Here is a 21781-nt window from a genome sequence, read left to right on the forward strand (position 1 = left end):
GGTCAAAAAAGTTTGAAAACAGTGCCTGCTCAGCCAGGCGTGGTGGCTTATACCTATAATCCCAGCACTTTGGGAGGCCAACGTGAGTGGATCATGAGGTCTGGAGTTCAGGACCAGCCTGGCCAAGACGGTGAAACCCCGTCTCTACTGAAAATACAAAAAAATTAGCCAGGTGTGGTGGCGGGCGCCTATAATCCCAGCTAGTCAGGAGGCTGAGGTGGGAGAATTGCTTGAAACCCAGGAGGCGGAGGTTGCAGTGAGTTGAGATCATACCACTGCACTCCAGCCTGGGCAACAGAGCGAGGATCCGTCTCAAAAAAAAAGAAAGCCAGCTCCACATCAGCCTCCTTATTTTTCAGATGGAGTGTCAGAGAGAGTGGGGCCCACCCACTGTCTCCTGGACCAGCTGGGACCAAACCCAGACTACGCAGGAGGGGTGGTAACATGAGGCCTGGATCTGCTTTGTTCCCATGCAATCCAGCAAAGCGGGTCCCCAGTTCGACTCCAGCAGGCACATCTCTCACCTGTCTCTGCCACATCCACATTGCCACCAGGGGACAGAGCTAACATCTGGCTCTGCTTCCTGCAGCCTCCAGCCCCAGAGCAGCTCAGAGACAGGAAGGGTAAACTCTGCCTGGCCTTGCTGAGCTAGTTCTTGGGGCTCCCACTGCAAGCTCTGTGGTTAACGCCTCTGCTGACAGCGGACAGGACAGACTTTCTCTGAAAGTCTGAGTTTCTCTGAATCTCTGAGGTGCAGGATTCTCAGAAACCCAGTGGCAGCCTTGCCACACACCACTGCTGTGACGCTGGGTGAGTCACACACATGTCCAGGAACATGCCTCCATATTTTGTGACAGGGTGAGTTTGGTCCCTGGTGCTGGTGCTGCACGGTAGATGGAAGCACAGAGGCTGCTGCGATCATGCAGAGCTTGTCACTTCCAGGAGTTGGAAGCCACCCAAATCCTGCCATTCAGGTGCTGGGGGAGGGGAAGTCCTGAGGGGCAGAGCTTCGGGGCTGTCTGCACCCATGTGGCCACATCAGCCCAAGCCTTTGCCTTCCCTATCGCCAGCCCCCATGGGGAGACTGGGAGGAGTTAATGTGGGTGACAGCCAGACCCAGGGCCTGGAGTTTGACAGGGTTAATAATCCCCTTGCAACACTCCTGCAAGGTGGCCAAGCTAGGCATTTGCCCCAGCCCCACCCCCCAATATTAACGATGGGGAAATGGAGGCTCCCGAAGCTTGCTTGTCTTGCTCATAGTCCCCTCTTGATTAGCTGACAGTGGGCTAGATGGACCCCTGGCACCTTGAGGGTGGAGTCAGGCAGGCAGGGCTCCGGGCACTGGTGTCTGATGGACACTAGTATCTCTGAATGAATTGGGGTTGGTTCTAAGCGACACTGGCTTCTATCTTTCGCCAACCTGTAAGCAGCCTGGGATTTGATCAGAGTTGATTATGACTCTTTCCCCAGGGGTGATGTTTGTGGGAGGGGCAATGTTTATGGGAATGAAAGCAAAGAACGACAAAGAGGTTTAGGAAAAACCTGATACCGGCTGGTCCTCAAGATCTGGGGAGGAGGAGGTTTCCGTGCTCTCCCCCACCCCACCGTTCTGGGCTCCCAGGGTCATCTACTCATCTCCTCCTCCTCTACATACTCATATTCACCCCTCACACTCCAGTGGCCTGAGCTCAGTCCCTTCAAGGGAGGCTGGTCTAGTTGTGTCCCTCCCCAGGGAGAAAGGGAACTGGGACTTCCTGAAGGGTCTCTGCCACATCCTTCCCATCTGAAATGATCTCATTCATTCATTTACTGGGCATTGCCTTTCTCTCCCACTGGATTGCAAGCTCCCTGAGGACAGGCATCTTATCCATCTTGTTCACTGCATGTCTCCAGCCCCCAGCACAGTGGCACATGGTAGATGCTCATAAATATGGGTGAATAAATAGCTAAGGCTCAGAGTCCCTCTTTTCAAGATAAGAAATGCAGAATCTGGACTTGGACATGAATACATTCAGCAGAAGGCAGGGAGGTAGGACAAAGGCCTGGAGAACGTGTTCAGTCCTGAGATGGGAGAGTTTACGAGAGACGGGTCTTGCTAGTCAGAGTATCAGGAAATAGCCACTGCTGCATAACGACCTTCCCCAAAATTTAGTAGCTTAAAACAATCATTTAGTTTGCTCACAATTTTGTACTTTGGGAAGGGTTTGATGTGTATAGCTTGTCTCTGCTCTGCACAGTGACGTTGAGGCCAAAGGATTCACTTCCAAGATGGTATTGTAAGTTGTTATTGACTGTTGGCTCCTCTCCACAGAGCTGCCTGGGCTTCCTTGCAGCATGGTGGCCAGGTTCCAAGTGTGAATGTACCAAGAGACAAGAAGTAGTTCCCATCTGAAGCTGCATCATGTCCTCCATATTCTACTGGTTGAGAAGTCACAGAGCCAAGATTCAAGGGCCTCTTGATGGGAGTGATGTCAAAGAGTTTTTGGGTATGCTTTAAAAACATACCTAAGGTTTCCTGGAGGAGAGGAGTGAGCAGCTACACATATTGCAGGGTTTGGATGGGGCCTGTAAGCTCCCTCGTATGGCTGGAGCAGCCTTAGTCTACCACCGGATGACTGAGGCCTCACTCCTGCTACCCTGCAGAAGCCTGCAATGTGCATGGCGGATTATAGTCTCCACAAGTGGCCGCAGCACTTCCAGTCCCACATGTGCTTCTGGAACATTACCCTCCACATCAAGAAGTGCTATTGATATTCACTCCCCTTGAATCTGCGTGGGCTTGGGACTACCTTGATGAATAGAATGTGGCAGAATTGATGCTTCTTGTGACTACCTTACCTCGATGAAGAGAATGTGGCAGAACTGGTGCGCCTTCTGAGGCCAGTCATAAAAAGTGAAATGGCTTCCACCTACCTGCCTTCCCCTCAGACACTTGTTCTTGGATCCCAGCCACAATTCTGCAAAAAAGCCCAGGCTGCATGTAGGTGCTCCGGCTCACAGCCCAAGCTAAGGTCTCAGCATCAACCATTGGACATCTTAGTGAAAGACCAGCCTTCGAGTCTTCCAAAGACCCAGATAACAGGGGTACCAATGACAAATCATCCCCACTGTGCCCTACCTGAATCCCTGCCCCACACAAGCCGTAAACATCATAAACTCTTGCTGTGTGACACAAAGCAAAATATAACAATAGGACTTTAGGAAGCAGTTCCATGCGCAAGAGTCTGGTGGAGCCTCACCAAAGAGCAGGTTGGCCACTGAAGCTGGCATTCACCCCTGTAATCTGGACGGCAGGGAGAGGTGTTGTGGGCAGAAGAAAGGGCAGGTGTTCAGCCTTGGGCAGAAGGGACGCCAGTGGGGCTAGAGCACAGCCCTGTGGGAATGCGGTGGTCAAGGAACCACTTGTCATCCTGAGGGTTCACAGGGACTCTTGGTGGTATCTGCTTCCAGGAGAGGGGGCGAGGAGGTGAGCTGGAGTCAGAGGAACAAGGCCACTGGCCAGATCTGAAAGTGGGAACAAGGCCTTCTCTGTGGTGGGATAAGAAAGGGTCCGACCAAGCTGTGGGATGGTCCAAGGGCCAGGAAGCTGTGCATAGACCACTGGGCCCTGGCATTGACAGCTGGGTAGCTCAGGACCAGGGGCAGAGCTGAGGGCAGGAGGTAGGGATGTTGAGGGCTGAGCATGTTGTCAGAAAGGCAGTGAACGATGATCTCTTTACAACATGGCCTTTGTCGGTTGTCCTGCCCTTCACAGCACTCTGGGGGGGACTGGGGGTGACATCCGCTGCAGCCCCATCACCCTTTCAGTTATACTTACACCTTGTTAAATATCCCTTCACTTTTCTGAGTCTGACACATGGGAGGGGCTCCTGCTGCCAGGCAGCTGCTGGAGTTAAGCCCAGATGATGGGTCGGTGGCATGCCCTCGGGACCCTTCCGGGGCTCCACAGCTGGCACAGCCTGTGCACTCTCTGGTGGTTATCACTGAATGGCTGGGCAGCATCAAGTCGTCCCCATTACTGCAAGTGCCTGTGGGAAAATGCAACTGCCTGGCTGCTGTAAGTCCACCCACCCCTCAACTCGGTTTCTACCACTTGTTGAGCAGGAAGTGGGAGTGCCCCCCCACAGAGGGCAGGCGGCAGGCTCACGCTGGGCCCCGCTCACCCACTCACCTCTGTGGTCTCCTGGAACCCCTCCCAGGCTGCACAGAGGATTTCCTCTGGGCTACCTTAGTATTTCATTTTGTTTTTTTGGTGTTTGTTCCTAATATAGAAACAAGTCTCTTCCAGCCACTCCTGGCAATCAGAGGGGCATTTTGTGTGTCCCCAGCACGTGTGCAGCCTCACACTTTGAGGGTGTCCAATCAAATCTGCTGGAGGAACAAGTGGCCCAATGTTGAATGGGCCCTCTGGGTCGGTGTCATCTGTCCCCTCTCACCAACAGATATGCTGCTCAGAGCCCAGAAGTTACTGGTGATGCACACATGTCCTTAAAAGGCTAAGAATGCTGGCTGTGGCAGAGGCAAACTACTAAATGAAAAGGAGCCTCAGTAGCTCTTCCAGCAGGGCCTGACCAGCTGTGGGTAATGTGCACTTGTTGGGGGGGGAGGGGGGCAACTGGGCAGGCCTGGGAGCAAGAACTCACACAGAGGGCCTGCCCTGGCCCTTGAGAACCACAGACACTGGGGCAGCAGCCTCTCAGCACAGCCCCCATCTGTGAGGACTCTGGGCCCACCTGACAACTGCACTCTCTTCCCACTCACCCCCAGCCTTGGTAGGGGGTGAGCCAAGGACAACCCTTCTGCCTGGAGAAGGGGCTCAGGAAGAAGGGTGTCTAGGGTGCCTTAGCTTGAGTTCTCCAAGAAGCTGACCCTGAGATTAGATTCGAGAGCAACTGGAGCTTAACCCTGCAGGGAAGCCCTGGGAAGCCACCAGCACTCACACCAGGGTGGCTCCACCCAGGGGCTAGGGGCCTGGGTCATTATGCCCTGACTCCTCAGCCTTTGGCTGAGAGCTGCTCCCAGGAGACGGCATTCCCTCACACTTGCTAGCGACTTTCTAGGGCCAGGAGCCCAACCTCAGGTGGAGAGGTGCAGGGAGGGCAGGAGGAGGTTTCAGAAGCAATGAAGTGGTCACACCCAAGGGACATGGGTGAGGCACTCCTGGAGGCCAGTGGGGGATACCAGTGCATATGTGGCTGTTACTGGTCCGAGGAAGCTGGGGTCACCCTCACTAGCATGAGCCATCTGAGGCGTGTACCAGGCCCTCCAACTTTTTGATGGTAGAACCTGTGGGGAGGGGCTGTGCCCACAAGAGGAAAAGCTACTTGCTAGCTGGGCTGGGGACAGAGGCCCAGGCTAGAGATGGGCCCAGGTGCAAATTCTAAGCTGCCACTGGCATCAGGGCTCTGCCTAAGCTATAGAGATCCCCCTCCCCATCCCTCCTAGTTTGTCACTTAAGAGTCTACCCATCTTTCCCCCATCCTCACCTGTGGCCCTTTCACCAATCCCACATTGGATTGGTGGAAGTGTGGCTACCAGGGCAAACCTGGTGCTGATGGATAGCAAGCCATTGGGGCCGCCCCTAAAAATGGTCTCTTGGGCCAGTGGGCTGAGCAGGGCTGCCTCAGGGTGGGACCCGGGCCTCCCAGCAGCCTCTGAGGTCCTGGCTGTCAATGGTCGGGGTAGGACTACATGACCTCCAGGGGCTCTTCCAGAATTAAGCATCATCTTTGAAACTGTCAGGCATTTCATGGTACGTCAGGCTCTGTGCTAAGTACTTTCAGTTGTTATCCTCTTCAGTCCCCACCACCCCCTATGAGCTAGGTGACTACTATTATCTTCCGTTTGTGGATAAGGAAACTGAGGCCCCAGAAGTCAAGAAACTAGCCCAAGTTAGGAAGGGTATGTCAGAGTTGGGTGTGAGCCCTGGGCCAGGCCTAGGACCTGCCCTGTGGTGCAGTGAGGCTGGACCACAGTGCTGGGGCTGGGACACGGTTCCATCGTCCACTCCCCGCCTGACAATGCACTCCGAGGGACTCCTCTGGGCCGGGCCTGATCAGCACCTTGTGACCCCAAGCATGGCCTGAAATAAGTCAAGCTACAGCCTCAGTTTCATGTTAGTCTTTTATTATAACCATATTGAATGGGATCGCTTTGCCAAAAGGAGAAATCATTTCTTAAATCAATATGAGTTATAGCATAAAGATGGATGAGAAAACAGCGATAGGACATAAATGGCATCACTGAATATTCCATCAATCAAATGAATTGTGCCACTGTAAGAAAAACTGCTATGACAGCTTTTACATCAAAGTGGTCTCAAGCCTGTTTATACCAACTTTATACATCTTTTTAACACCATAAAAAGAGAGCTTTAGAAAGTAACACTGAGAAAGCAGTCTGGCCTTTGAGAAGGAAGCCTGGCTTGCCAGGTGCCATCCTCAATGCATCCGGCCTCTTCTCTCTGCTCCACAGCCTCCCCAGTGCCCCTCCGCTGGACACACAGGGCAGGGGCCAGGGGCCGGGTGTGTGTCCGCAGGAAAGGAGGGATGGAATTGGTTGTAGCCGCCACAGAACGGCCACTCTATGTGGGGACCTAAGTCCTCCATACACACTCCTGTTCTATAATGAACCCTTGGGGCAGTTTCTTAAAAAAAAAACACAAAAATAATGTGCATCAACTCTGACAGGTTATTATTAGGAGGCCAGCATGACTGCCACAGAGTTCACTATTTGTTCAGCATCTCTGACAAAGTAGAGGAGGCATTCCCGTTGAGAGCAGCAACGAACCCCCAACTCCCTGAGGCAGCTTCCTTAGCAACCCCAGGGCTGACACACAAGAGTCCATCGGTCATCTGCAGACAAGGCAAATCACAGGGAGGTCCTGGTTTATTTTTAGAGTCACATTCTTTCTGCAGTGATGTTATCTCTTTTCAGATTGCAGTTACCTCTGAACATCAGCAGGAGGTCAGCTTTGGCAGAGTAATCCAGTGTAACTAAACGTTTAACGTGTTATCTGACCTGTGGCATACACTCAAGGTAAGGCAAAGTAATTAGACTTGCTAGTCTGTAACTCTCACACATAATGTACAAAGCTAAAGTCTACCTCAAATTCCAATCTGATCAAAAAGGAATGCATAAAACACATAGGTGCATATATAAAAAAAAGGAGATGATGGGAATTAATCTAAGCTTCATGTATACAAAATGTATTTAACTGCTAATAATCAAAACAGAAGAGTTCCACTGATTACTACATTTGTTAACAAAACACAATATATTCAAGATTTTAAAAATGTGCAAGTAAACATAAGTATTTGATAAAATAACAAAAGGAACACATATTCTTTAATAGCACTGTAACTAATAAAATTGCAAATAATACTCAACTATGAAGAATAAAAAAAACACTTAAAAAACAAAAGGCAGTAATACAATTGTCTGAGTATGAGCCTGTGGGAATTTGAGGCTGGTACTGCCCATGACCTACTGTTCTTGTATGTCTCTCTCCAAAGAGGGCGTGAGCTTGTTGGGGGACACAGAAGCAATATCTCTGAGTGAACCCATTGGTCCTCACATGCCACCAACATAGCAGCACAGGATGGAGAGGACCAAGAGGACCTGCCTCTAGTGTGCAGCAGGGCTGGGAGTGTTCAGTGACTATTAAACACCCAGCCAACTGCAGGGAGCCAGCGGAGAGCCTTATTGGCATGGTGGGTGCCTAGTGACTCTTGCAGGGCCAGTGACCTCAGCTATCATGACTCTAGCTCTAGGGCAAAGGAAATACTAGAGGTCAGCAGGTGACAGTGGCCCAGCTGCCCAGGGATGACCAGCTTTGTGGTCCTTTCCAGTTGGTCCCAGAGCCCTGGCGCGAACAGTTCTACACCTCTTACTTGAGAACTGAAAACACTGACACCTTCCCAAGGTGCGAAAGTGACCAATGGCAACCCTGCACAGTTGCAAGGTCACTCACTGTATGGGGGCCCCGTGGCTTACAAAGTGTTGTCATAGGGGGATGTGCTTGGCAGCAGCTTACTCAGAGGTGCTGAGAGGAACACTCAGAGCCAGAAGCCAGGGAGCCACTGTGTGCACCTGCCAGGCAACTGCCCAGTGGTTGAAGGCCAGACAACCTGTTGTCTGGCAAAACCAGAGTTATTATTCACCTTACATGCCGATGTGGTAAGAGGAGATTTCCCTGCTAGAGTTTAAGAGCAAACTGCAAAGCTAATGAGAACCCTCTCTGCAGTAGCTGACTTGAGAGTGAGTCACCATTTTCTTGGAGGGCAGGTGGGAAATCATGTCATTATCACATTTGTCTATACAGATATGTAAGGTGAGCAGTAGGGGGGAAGTAAACAGTATCTGTTCCTCTATACTGAGCTTTCATTTGTTACCATGAAGGCCTCCACTGCCCAGCTGCCTCGCCATCCTCTGAGGCCAGGCTCAAAGAGTCAGTCATCCCTGGTGTGGCTGCTCTCCCTGATGGCGCGAGACAGGCACTGTGTCCCTCTGCCATCCTCACCCATTCCTGTTAAATTCCTGCGCAGGCAAAGGAGAGGAAAAGCATCCTTTCCAGGGAATCTTCTTTAAAGAGAGAAACAACTCATGTGATGCTCTGTGCCCATCATGGTTTCCTAAGGTGCTGACTGACAGGGGGGAGAGTCTCTGTGCTGAGCCAGGAAGGCACTGGCACGTCAGACCCGGTCCTGGCAGTGGTGCCCAGGATGCAGGGTTCACAGATGAGCACAGGCCCTGCAGTTCCTACATTCGACTTCCAAGAAGGGAAGGGGTTGTGCAGAAATCCTGCATCCTCTTGGCATCTGGAATGTTCTCGAGGTACCCTTATTCCCCACAGAAGGGACTCTAGGTCCAATTCTCTAAGTCTTATGACTGCTACTTTAAGGCCAATGAGGAATTCTGACTTTGGGTGGGAACGAACTTGGGTTTTTCCCTTTACTCCTCAGTTGACAGGTATATATACAGCTCTGAAACCAGAGAAACTTGACTAGAAAACTGTCTGAAAGATGTTTATCCGTAAAGTCAAGGTCACATTTTCCATCTGAAGGATAGTAATATTCTTATATCTTTTGAAATCAGTGCAGCAAAAACTGGCTTATGGTAACCTTGTTTTCTGGCTATGAAAGATTCTAAAAGGTGAAATACAATTGTTTAAGGAGAGACATTGATGGCCTAAGGATTGGAGATGCATTCTTTAATACATAAAAAAAAAAAAAAATCTAATGCTACATCATACCTAAATATGATTCCTAAGTTTAGACCCTGTTTGCAGAGATCATTATAACTTTGAGAGGTCAGTAATGAGTTTGTTTTTTTCCCCCCAGCCCTGGAATCCACTAGTTCTAGCTCATTCTATCGCATTTAGATCTGCAATATGGCTTCCCAATGCAGGAATAAAGTAGGCTGAGACAGATGTCCACAGAGGAAGCTTTCTTGGTATAAACCAGTTTTCCTATGTCTGATGCTTTGAGGGACAGAAGATAGGAAAATAACTATTTCTCCTCCTTCTAAGTATAACTGATGGAGTTGCCACACATTCTTGGCTGGGAAGAAGGGACAGAGGAAAAGTGTTTCTACTTTTCTAACTGTGAGTGTGATACTGGGTATGTAACTCAGCTCTAACTCAGAGCAAGAGTCGGGTAGGGGTTAGGTAAGGGCCCAGAAAGCCCTGTCTGCATTTGGCAAACCTAAGCCTGTGTGCTTTGTGGCCATATATGCTTCTCTCTAAAGGGTTTCAAAGGGCTGGACCAATGCCAAATGCATGCCGGGAAGGAAGGAGTGGTTTCAGAAGGGTCTCCACTGGGCGAGCCTCAGTCTGGCCTTGGAGCCACTAAAGGGTGGCTGGATCCCTGTGGGGCAGGACTGGGCACTGTGGTCAGATGTCCAGGGGACTCACAATGGTGAAGCCAGAGTCCTTGCTACTGTCGTCATCAGGGCTGGAGCTGGGGTTGCTGGAGGAAGCTGAGGCTGGGCCCATCAGCGGATCTGAGAACACCAGTGGTGAGCAGGCTGGGGCCTGGCTTTTCCCAGAGGAGCTTCTGAGGGTGCGAAGAGGCTGGGCCTGGCCAGAGAAGGAGCCCCTGGCACTGCTCCCATCATCTTCTTTGGAAATCAGGATGAAGTCATCGGAACTCCCTCTATCGGTGCACCCTGGTGTTTCTGAAGAGGCCTGTGAAGTGCAGTCAGAAGTACAGGTGGATGAAAGAAGAAACCGGCAAAGAACTGAGTGGAAGGCCCTGTGAACTGGGGGACGCGCTGTGGAAAGCTAGGCCACCTCAGCCTACATTCGATCTTGAAAGACGCAGTGTTTGACCTGCTGCCCTGAAGCCCACGCATTTACCAGTGGTGCGCTGCCAGCAGCATCTTGTAAGCCCCTCCAAAGCCAAATGCTGGCTTCCCTGGGGGAACAAAGTAAAGCTCCTGTTTGACAAGCTTCAGATGGAGGCAGTGCCTGTGCTGCTGGGGAGAGCCCAGGTTCAGGAGCTGGCCAATAGGTTGCAGGCAAAATCCCTACCAGCCTCATGTGGGACCCTGCCACACAAATCACCAATCCTTCTTGAACTTTAACTTTCATCTGTGAAACAGGGATAAAGACAAGTGTCTTCCTCCTAATGTGTTGTCATGATAGAGTGAGATGACATGGGCAGCTGCTGGCTCCCTAATGTGAGCTGCCGGATCTGGAGTGATTTTATTACTGGCTAGAAGGATGGCTTTCAGAAGGCCTCATGTATTCCATCTCATATAGCTCTCACTGCTAGCTCATCTTGGCTATGCACATGGGGGTCTCCTGGAGCAATGCTGGTAACCACTAGGTTTTATGAATGGGAAAACCGAGAATGGCAATTGCAAAGTATAATGGCAAAAAGTATAGAGATAGAATTGCTTTACTCAACAATTATTTTCTTTTCTTTCTAAGCAATTATGAGTAGCTTTTTATTTTTTAACTTCATAAAGTTAACATCCACGAACACAGGTAAAGGTTTTGGGTCAGCAAAGCCATAGTTTGACCAAGGACATCCAGTGCCAGCCTGGCAGAAAGAACACCTCACCCAGTGGTGCTGTAAGGTGATGTAGTGCCCACACCTGCCTCCCTCACCCTGCCGGCCTACCCTCCCCACTGCATGGGGGGAGTCTCGGGCTGGGGTCTCCAGTCTAATGAGATATATGGAGACCCCTGACTGGAAGTGTCTCCTGAGTCCTTGGGCCTCCAGACTGGCATGGCCTCGGCCATCTGTGGGCTCTGTGCAGAGCCAAGAAGGGGAGTGAGCAACAGCTCTCAGGGAAATCTGGCCTTGAGCCCTGACTGACAGGCCCCTCTCTAAATCTCACGTCCTCCTCAGTGATGTAGGGGGCGAGTGGCTAAATAACGGCTGGGGAACCTTCCACCTCTAATGATTCACCAACCTTTAGGATATTCAGTTGGAGAACATAAACAAAATTGGCCTTTAAGATCACAGAACTGCAATAGGCCTTGAGGTTCTTCATCTCAGGTTCTAAAGCTGCTAACATTCTATCAACACATTAACTCCTACACAAGCGAAGAAAAACGTAGCACACGGTAGTCTGGTAGCAGGGCATGTGATCTCAAATGGCACTGGAGCTGTTTGGTAGAGAAGGACTGTCTTTTTTTCTGAGTTGGAGGAAAAGAAGTCAACTCTCTTCCCCATGACTGTCTCTATATAAGGTGCACCTGGTGCGAGCCGTGCTGCCTTTGGGGAGTGCACTGAAAGCTGCTGGGGAATCAACAGAGGCCCTTGGGTTTGACTTCTTCCAGAGTGTAGACACTTTGTTCATAGGACAGTTGTCCTGCACTGTAAACTGTGAAAATCTTGACCTCTCACCACAACACAGGGCTGGAATGCTACTTGGTGGAGCTTATCCTAGGTTGAAAATAGAAGAGCATGTTTAGCAGGGCCTAGTTTTTAGAGTGGTGCCTCTGCTTCAGAGATGCTGAGATCACTTATTCTCCTTTAGCTTACAGTAAAGATGTCAGTAAGATTCTGAAGTGGAGAAATACTTTTCAAAGCCCATGACTAAAAGATAGTTTCTACCATTACTCTAGTTATTCGGCATCCTTCCCCCAATTCCTAGATGAAGGTCACAGGCTGCTTTCATAGACAAAGCAAGTTAAGAGCTGACAGGTCCTTAGCAGGCATTTTCTTTTATTGTCCCCCCCTCCTTGCCCCTTTGCATTACAGATCAAGCAAACAAGCCCAAATAGGAGACCTGGTAGCTTGGCCAATGTCACAAGGCAGAAAAAAAGACCCCACTCTTCTGGACTCCCGCCTATAATTTTTTTCTAGATGCAGAGCTGACTTCTTTATGGACTTCTCTAGCAGCCTTAACTGCTATCTGGTGCCATTTATAACATTTACAGAAGTGTTGTAAATCCCTAGGTCAATCCTCTCTTTTTACCAGATATGGGTAAGTCTTACACAATTAGAAGAGTTTTCAACCTGTCAGTCCTGCCTAAAACTAGCCAGGATCATCACAACACATATCCCTCTTACCTACTTTCTGCCATCTTCCCAGTCCTACCCCATTTCATAGCTTGAGTTTAGGATGGTTGTAGAAGCAGGTGAGCCCAACTATAGACCAGCACTGTTCAACAGACATTTTCCATGATGATGGAAATGTTCTCTATCTGTGCTACTCAATACAGCAGCCCCTAGCCACAGGTGGATACCAAACACTTGAAAAGTGGCTAGTGTGACTGAGGAACTGAATTTTTAATTCTATTGAAATTCAGTGCATTTAAATTTAAATAGCTATGTGGCTGGTGGCTGTAATAGTGGACAATATGTGGATTAAAACAGGGGACCCAAGTACCAAAAGGGCAAGTGATGCGCTGGCTGACTAATGGACCCAGGGTCCCACAAAGTCTGCCTTCTACTGTAGTTGATTTGAGTTAGTTCATCAAATACTTCCCAAAGGAATGTGTGAGGATAGATGCTGAGAAGGCAGGGAGAGCGTGTAGCTCTTCTCACTCTATAGAACACAATTTCACAAGACTGCTGTTTTCAGAGCTGGAGGTAAGATTTGCAAACCAAACAGAAAGAACACTTTGAGCCATATCACACCAACCTTACAGTGAGGAGCAGGGCATGTGAATTCCCACAAAGGAAGAACACTTTCACAGTTGCTTTTGAGGAAGGGCATCGCCAGGAGGACCATAAGCCATGTGTCACTAGGCAGGGGAGCCTGGTCCTTCTGCACTGTCTTTTAGACATTATTTACTGATTAACCAAGAAAGCAACGAAAACCCATCCCTAAGTTAAGAATGTGCTATGACACAACCCATTACAAACCCAACATGTGGTGCTTACATCTCCAATGCGTCAAGAACCTGCCTAGCACTGCTCCCCTAGGCCCTGGCCCTCCATAACTGGGAGCTCATGAGAGCAGGGGATATATCCCATAGTCTTGGACAGTAAAACCAGTTCCTGGCACAGCAGGCCCTGGAAGCCTTCAGAACTCCCACTTGGCTCTCTTGGGACGCATGTTCCTGGGTGTAGCCTGTCCATAGCCCTCTGTACCTCTTCCCACAAGCAGTGAGGAGGAAAACCTAGCCAGCTCCAAGCACTGATGAGTTAGCTCCTGCAGGAAGAAGGTGGGTACTTGGCAGCTATCTCATGCCTGGTAGACCCCCTGGGCCTTTATCAGCCTAGCCCAGATCCTTGGGCTTTACAGTGGAAGGCCCCATGCACTTGGCTTCTTTCTGACTTGCTTGCTTGAATTCAGGAATTCTCTCAAGAAATCTCAAGATTTCCCTGAAGGAGAGAGGAGAGCACTGCTTCTCTGTTTCTCTCTTCTTCAGTAAAACCTTTTTCAGGAGTACTGGCTTTGTATAAACTGCTAACAGCTACGGGGAAGGGCCATGGCAGAGAAGAGGTAGAGAAGATAAGCCATTTTATTTTCACTTGTGGGGTCTTCAGCCCCAGGAAGGGCTGACTGTGTCTCAGAAGCACACGCAGAGGTGCCGTGTCTCTTGGATGCTGCACGTGATGGGGCCCTGCCAGAACGAGGGCGCAGTTTCATTCACACAGACACACCTCATGGCTAGCTTATCTTGGGTATGTACGGCGGGGTCCACTGGGGCACCAGTGGTCACTGGTAGGTTCTTACAAATACAGAAACCAGGGATGACAACTGCAAAGTATAATCATTAAGTTTTAAATTTAACAAATTCATGAGTGATTTTAAAATATCTTTTTCCTTTGGCAAACTGACACATTCAACTAAAAAATTATGCTAAAGTTTTAAATAAAATTTTCAATTATAAATGCATTGTGGCTGGGCCTACACTCAGTAATATTTGAATAAGTAAATGATTATTGAAAAATAAAACATCTGTGCAAGGAAGGAGAATCGAATGAAGAAACGAATGAAATTAAACTGGCAGTATCGCTGTCGCATTCATGTGGCTACAAATGCAGAGCCAAAGCACTCCATGAACATTTCATACGGCTTCAAGAGGAAGTCACCCACGGAGTCTCTCTTCTGGAAGAGCACCCTTAAAACTGAAAAGCATTCCCACTCAAATGTCATTTTGCTGTTTTAAAATCACACAAAAAGTAAATAATTTACAAGTGTCTGAATGCTAGTTTTTGAGAAAGTGACTTAGATAATATTTTGCTAATGTTCATTTTCCAAGATGAAAATTTGTAAGCTGATTTAAAAAATATTATTAATGATTTAAAATATAGGTGGGAAATGAACCATCTCTTTGTCTTATCGGATAATGGACAGCAAGGCAGCATGGTGGGACTGAAGCTTACTGGGTTGGGGCAGGGTTTCTGAAAACATAATGCCTGGCAGGCTAAGTGCCTCCGGCCTCAGAGCCTGTGTGTGTCTCTCTGACCTTCATTTTCTCACTGGTCAAATGAGCAGGCAGGACTAGGCACATAAGGAAGCTGTAGGAAGATCCTTTGTAGCTGGGAAATTCTGTGGTTCTATGTTAAAACAAATGATATACAATGTCGACATCTGAGAGGAGGGGTCAGCAAACTATGGCCAAATCCAGCCTGTGGCCTGTTTTTGCATGGCCCCCAAGCTGAGCATGGTTTATATATTTTTAAACGGTTGTGATAAAGCAAAAACAAGATACAAACACATACACACACACAAAACAATGAATATGTGACACAGATGACCGTATGTTGCCTGCAAATCCTGAAATACTTACTCTGTAGCCCTTTACAGACCCCTGCCCCAGATGGCAGACATTAATGAGAAGTCCCTCCCCATGAAGGCAGCAAGAAAGTAAGTTTGGCCAAAAAGGTTCTAGTAAAGTGAAATCCACTCGAGATCGCATTAGGAAAGCGTAGACAGTACTTCCTAAAGGGGAAAAGAGGCAACTGGCAACTGAGACAGAGATCCAGCTCTCCCATCCCACAGAATGGGCATGGCAGGAGGCTCAGGCAACACTGCTGCATACAGGTTTGTAGGGCACTTACCGCATGACTCTAGGAGACGCTTGTCTCATCAGTATCATTGTGAATGGCACCCCCTGCAGCACAGAGTGCACAGGCTGCACAGCTCTACACAGCACCTCCACAGCTGAACTTCACACATGATAATTTGAAGTAACTTTGATAGGGTTTATATGATTCTTAACTTTGAGGAACTTACGTGAATGTGCTCCCTTTGAGTTAATGTAACATGTGCATCAGAGCTTCTGTACCTGTTTAATGACCCCAGACATTTGATCGCTCTGGCCCTGGCCCTGGCCTCGGCCCTGGCCCTGGCCGCTGGAGCAGTAGTGGTTGTCCGCGATGGTGATCTGTTCGTTCTCTTCGGCCTCTAGCTGGCTCTGGTTAAAACGCAGGGAACCTTTTAGAATGTCTTTGATCTATGTTCAAAGAAGAAGAAAATAAATGAATAAAATGGATGAGTTTGTTTTCAGATGCTAGCTAAATCTCTCAGACATTTAAACTAGCCTTGTCATCAATCATTTTTAATAGTATGAATATTAGTATTTTACTATAAGAAATAAATAATGAGAAAAAATCTAATTTTATCAAAGCTGCTGGCTTAGCAGTGAGTAAGAAAAATGTCAGGACATTTAATAGCCAGGTTCTCACAGGGTCACATATGGGAGTCAGACACTTAACACTATCTTAAAACAGGAAGCATAATTTGCCTCCACACCCACCCCCACTGCACAGCTTGCTCACTAAAGTGGCTCCACCTGAGCTGGACTGTTCATAGCATAGGTAGGCATCTGGAAACAGCATACTCTTTTTCACTGACATTTATGTTTCATTTAGATCTTCAAGGCTTGGGTCAATGTGGTCCTTGAGGGTCTAAGGCCTGCTGTAGGTACTAATTATGACTTGTGCTCCAAAGACATTCATGAATCCATGGAGGAATGACTGAATATGATGCTGGTCTAGCCACACTAGCTTTGGGTAAGGAACAAATAGAATGGGTTTGGTAAGAGGAAGGAGAGGAGTGGAAAATGGAAAACCACTGTGGGTCGCAAGCTAGTCAGATATAATCATTAGAAGGAACAGGGGGCATAAAGAGGTGGAGATGCAGAGGGGGCTCTGTCTGGGAAGAAATAAGGGTTAGGGGGATGCTGGCTCTAACATCATGGTGCTACATGCCCTGGGAGTCCCTCCCCACAGCAGGAGGGACACAAAGAAATAGTGTCAGAGCAATGCACATACCTGTTTTAATCCTGCCAGGGAAACCAGAATTTGATCTTCTTTTTCCAAATTTTCTTGTAATATCACATCTTGAATATTTACTGAAAATAGAAGAATGACATTTCATAACCAATGCTCCGAGCATAACCTACCTGCTGCCACACCGTAACTTCAGACAGGCTTGGGAAGTTTTCTGCCAAATCTCACAGCAACTATTCCCACAAAGGATGCTCTGCAAACTGCAGATGGGGAAGCTGCAGCGTTGAGTGGAGAGGGCAGCACCAGGCCTGGTACACACAGCCCCCCCTCCAACATTCCATGCATGTGCTCTCATCATGACAGATGTGTCTTCGCTTCCAACAAGAGATCTGGGTACCTCTTGCTGACATGATGTGGCCGACAGCCTGGGCCATTCATCTAATCTCTAGGAGGAAGCTTTTCAGCCTGGGCTTCCTACATAGCCTCATGGGTCAATGATGTTACCTCACCTCTCTCTAAAGACCAATTCCTTCCAGGTGACTGAAATTAATAAAGAAACTGTCTTTAAGGATTTATAACATAAAACATGTTGCCATTTCAACATAATAGTAAAAATGAGAGGCCAAACTCATGGCACTACAGGTTGTCATTAGATGACGATGTCTGTGGCGTCTCCTCTAGGAGACTTAGCCGCCACATGAGAAGTCTTTCCTCCAGACCTGATCTGAGGAACCCACCAAGCCAGCTTCTGACCATCAGGCTCAGCACTGCACTGAGTTGCTTGCCTGTCGGTATGTTAAACACTCAGTGGTCCTTAGCCTTCCTTGCTTTCATCTGCCTGCAGGATGCACACAGCTCTATCAGGAACTGTGGCATTCTGAGGCAGGATTCTCACAAGGAGCCGGGGTTGGGAGGAAAGCCTAGTTTCCTGGGGATGTACAAGAGAATGTGTTGGTGGAGGAAGGGAGGAGAGCACAATTAAAACACGCTGATAGATACACCAATTTGAGAATCACTACAGTGAGTATGTTCACCCTCCATTAACATCTGCTTTCTTATTCTTTGTGGTGTAAAAAAATGCCCTACTTATAATGTCTTCCATGCTACATTCTTAGTCACTCACTGAAGATTGTTCCAGTTGCTATGGGACTCCTGGATTCCATGCTTGGCCCCATATAACTACTAGGGCTAATATACCACTCCTCACTTGCTCAATGCCCTGCACTGGCAGAGGCAGGGTCAGTGCACTATGCCCTTGGCCTGGGGGCTCTTGCTCCAAATCTATGCACACAGGCTTCTCTTTATTGTTCAACTTTCTGCTTCAGCGTTGTCTCCTCAGAGCAGCCTTCCTGCCCATCCAGACTAAAGAAGCCCCTAAATGACTCTCCAGTCTCTACCATACCATCTGTTTTACTGTATTTATAAGCACTTGTCACTGTCTGATGCATGTATTTGCTGGTTTATTCACTGTCAATCTCCCCCTAACAGGATATAAACTCCAAGGTGTTCTTGCTCAGAGCTTTATTTCTAGCCCCCAGAATAAATGCCTGGTGCACTACAGGTATACGATAAGTATTTACTGACTGATGGAATGAATTAATAAATGAACATGAAAAAACACGCTTGGAGCTTGCATATCAAAACACTACTATTCTAAATATTTCCAAAAAGTATTTCCAGTAAGGGACAGGGCAAAGACTGATACCATCAACATGCCTCCAGCCTGATAATTTATTAGAATCTTCAGTAAGACTAAATTCATAAGCCAGGGTGATAAGTCTTCTTACATACTGTAGCAGAAAAGCAACAGCTTTTACTTATTGAGAAAACTTGACTGTAGTTTTGGCTATTAGAATGGCCTACTCCAAAACAAGAAAGCAAGCTGAATGGGAATGGAATGACAGATATAATTAGAGAGCAAATGTTTTTGGTTTCCTTAAAAGCCTGTAACAATTTGTTCTCTCTCAATAAAAAAACAAAATAGAATCCACTCAACAAGACATTAACACTAAGCAACTGCAGAAAATTCACAAGAACCAGTTCTGTAGGTCTTTTAGAGCAGCAGTTGTCCCCAACCTTTTTGGTACCAGAGACTGGTTTCATGGAACACATTTTTTTCCACAAATGGTGGGGGAAATGGTTTTGCGATGAAACTGTTCCACCTCAGATCATCAGGCACTAGAGTCTCACAAGGAGCACACAACCTTGATCCCTTGCACGCACAGTTCACAATAGGGTTGTGATCCTACCAGAATCTAATGCTGCCTCTGATGTGACAGGAGGTGGAGCTCAGGTGGTAATGCTGGCTCACGTGCTCCTCACCTCCTGCTGTGCAGTCCAGTTCCTAACAGGCCACGGACCAGTACTGGTGCATGACCCAGGAGTGGGAACCCCTGTTTTAGAGGATTGAGAAAGATGACTTTGTTTGCAGGACTGCTATGGCTTTTCAGGTTGAGCTGTGAGGGCCTGAGGGCTGGCAGAGGCAGCATGGCACACAGCACTGGATGCTTGGACATGGAAATGGATTTTGTCCCTGCTGAGCTGAAAGGTGGGCTCAGGTTTCCCAGCTCCTACTGGGTAGGTGGGGGCAGCAAGGAGACTGCTCCCAGGGCCCCAAAGGAAGCTCAGCAAGTGGAGTCAGGAGCATCAGGATATTTGGTGGAAGAATAGGGGGCTTCTTGGGTTCAAGGAACTAAAGAAAGTGCCCCTGGAGGTCATACCCAGAGGGCAGAGGCCAACACAAAGGGGGAATCTGCAGAAACCAATGTAAGCTCTGCTGCTGTCCTAACCAGACCTTTGTCTCCTGCTTGCCCCTTTGATAGTCTGCTGTGGAACACATCCTAAAACAAAAAGATGTGGCCAAATTGCCTGGCTTCGGCCCCCAGTGTAATGGCGGGGCCCATGGCCAGCAGCAACAAGGACCAACGGCCTTTAGGTCACAGTCTATGGGCATACAGGAAAGTCAGTGGCTCTAGTGGAAAATGAAACCCAGAAATGTACAGGAACACAAAGCTCTCTTTAGAGGCAAGGACCTAGAAGACACTCAGGACTCTTCCGCAAACACCAAAGAGACATGTGAGCCCATTCCAGAACCCTGGCACCATCTTGGCAGGGAGAAGAGACAGAGTAGAGAAACTAAGTGTGGGCACTTGCTCAGAAAAAAATGGTTAGTCTGTAAGAGACTGAGTTGCCTTTAACTGGCAAGTTCAAGGCCTTTGATTATCATTGGTGGGGATGAAGTTTTAGAGCACCATTTCTGCATACGTGAGTTTAGGGACATAGATTTATCATCCCAATACAGAAGTATCAGTGTCTGCAGAAGATCTTCCCAAATCATTTCGGCCCCATTGCCTGAAAAACCTGTGAACCAGGAAGTCCTAGTCATGCCCTGTTTTGCTGTGAGCCTCTCACAAATCCATCTATTCAAGAGTAGAAGTGGTGGTGCTTGCAGGGGTAAGCTGAGAAGGGGAGTGGTGATGAAGGCAAAAGCTGTGATAGGGATCACAGTTTAAGGAGGCACCTGGAACACATCATGGGGCCACTGTCCCTGTTTAGACTGTCTACCTATGGGCTTCTTTTAGTTGTGGGAAAAAAAAGTAACCTCCTGATTTGTCTATTTTTTGGAGGGGGATGGAGGTTATGTTATTAGCAGCTGTATTCATTTTCTAGAGCTGCTATGACAAAGTACTACAAACTGGGTGGCCTAAAACAACAGAAATGTATTCTCTGTCAGTTCTGGAGGCTAAGTCTGAAATCAAGCTATTCGCAGGGCTATGCTTCCTCCAAAGGTTCTAGAGAATTCCTCCTTGACTCTACTTAGCTTCTGATGGTTGTCAACAATCCTTGGCATTCCTTAGCTTGTAGATGCATTGCTCCAGTCTTTGCATCCATCATCACACAGCATTCTCCCTGTATGTCTCTTATTGAACTTCCCCTCTTAAGGACACCAGCCACTGGATTAGGGTGAGCCCTAATCTAGTATAATCTTATCTTCACTGAACTATATCTATAAAGACCCCATTTCCAAATAAGGTCACATTCACAGGTGCCAGGTGTCTCACCATAAGTTCAGATGAGACAATATTGGACCTAGTACAGCAGCCAGACTGCCTAATTATAACACAGGATGAAAGCATCCAGTTCCTTCAATAAAAGACAATGCAACCTACTAATCTTGTCCTGCATGCAGAATACAGTGCTCTGGTCTGATGCGCAAGACAGCTGCAGAAAGCAGTGCAGAGTGGGTTCACCCAAGAAGAGGGAAGAACTCAGAGCTGTGGTACCACCACCAGCATACCCTCATCTAGCAATTCTTTAGCCTTAATTTATGGACTGAGTCAAGGACCACCTTTTAGGACCTGATGAAAACCAGGACCGTCTCCCCTGGTTAAGTGAACTGTTCACTTAATTTCAGGGATAAACCTTTTTTCTTAATCAACTAAGCTGACTAGGCTCACTTTAAGAAATCCAGGGTAAATCCAAATTAAAACAAAAGGGCACCTTCAGAGGCTGTTAAATGTTTTGAATACAAGAATTTACATTTTACTAAGAGTACTGACCATGTAAATCCTTTCCCTAACAGTTCCCCTATATAAGGTAGCACTTACAAGCATTCTACTTACATATAACCTCCTAGTCACAAATCTACTGTTTTAAGTAAGTTACATCTGCATGTAAAAGTAGAAAAACTTAATGATGTCTTTCCATGACTTAAAATGTTTACATTTCCAACGTAAAACACAATTCTCCTCATAGCCAAAGGCAGAATAAATTTTGTTATAAAGGCTCTTTCTCTTTGTTTCTGTGTAAAAGGAAGATTATACTCTTTATAATCTCCTCACATTTAAGTATTATGTATTATAAATGTTGGAGCACTGAAACTAAAGGGGAAAATGTCACATAACTAACCACTTCTATGGAAATTACACACAAAAATCTCATTCACCTAACAACCCCATGGTGATGCCACTATTTTTAATGGAATGTCAGTGCCACAAAAATAGATCTCTAAGGGTAATGAAAATGGTAAACAAACCACTTTTCCAATTTCTTAAGAACTTAACTTTTTCAATGCTAGAATAAAAGTGTTTTCAACTAAATGTTTTAAATGGCTGGTGCAAAAGGTAACATAAGCC

The 21781-nt window shown here is 47.6% G+C and overlaps 1 protein-coding gene across 3 annotated transcripts in view; it reads right to left on the bottom strand.

The window, feature by feature from the left end:
* Positions 1-9334: 9334 nt before the first annotated feature.
* TBC1D5 (TBC1 domain family, member 5) overlaps positions 9335-21781 on the bottom strand; it is a 582411-nt gene continuing 569964 nt past the window's right edge. For all 3 annotated transcript variants that reach the window (XM_011933724.1, XM_011933723.1, XM_011933725.1), the window contains 3 exons: positions 16689-16768; positions 15701-15868; positions 9335-10186 (listed from right to left, as the gene is read on the bottom strand). In XM_011933724.1, the coding sequence (XP_011789114.1) occupies positions 9893-10186; positions 15701-15868; positions 16689-16768 (542 nt within the window). In that variant the 3' untranslated portion in view covers positions 9335-9892. The remainder of the gene's footprint in view (positions 10187-15700; positions 15869-16688; positions 16769-21781) is intronic.

Source organism: Colobus angolensis, unplaced genomic scaffold (assembly GCF_000951035.1).
Source record: "Colobus angolensis palliatus isolate OR3802 unplaced genomic scaffold, Cang.pa_1.0 Scaffold129, whole genome shotgun sequence".
In the NCBI taxonomy this organism is placed as follows: domain Eukaryota; kingdom Metazoa; phylum Chordata; class Mammalia; order Primates; family Cercopithecidae; genus Colobus; species Colobus angolensis.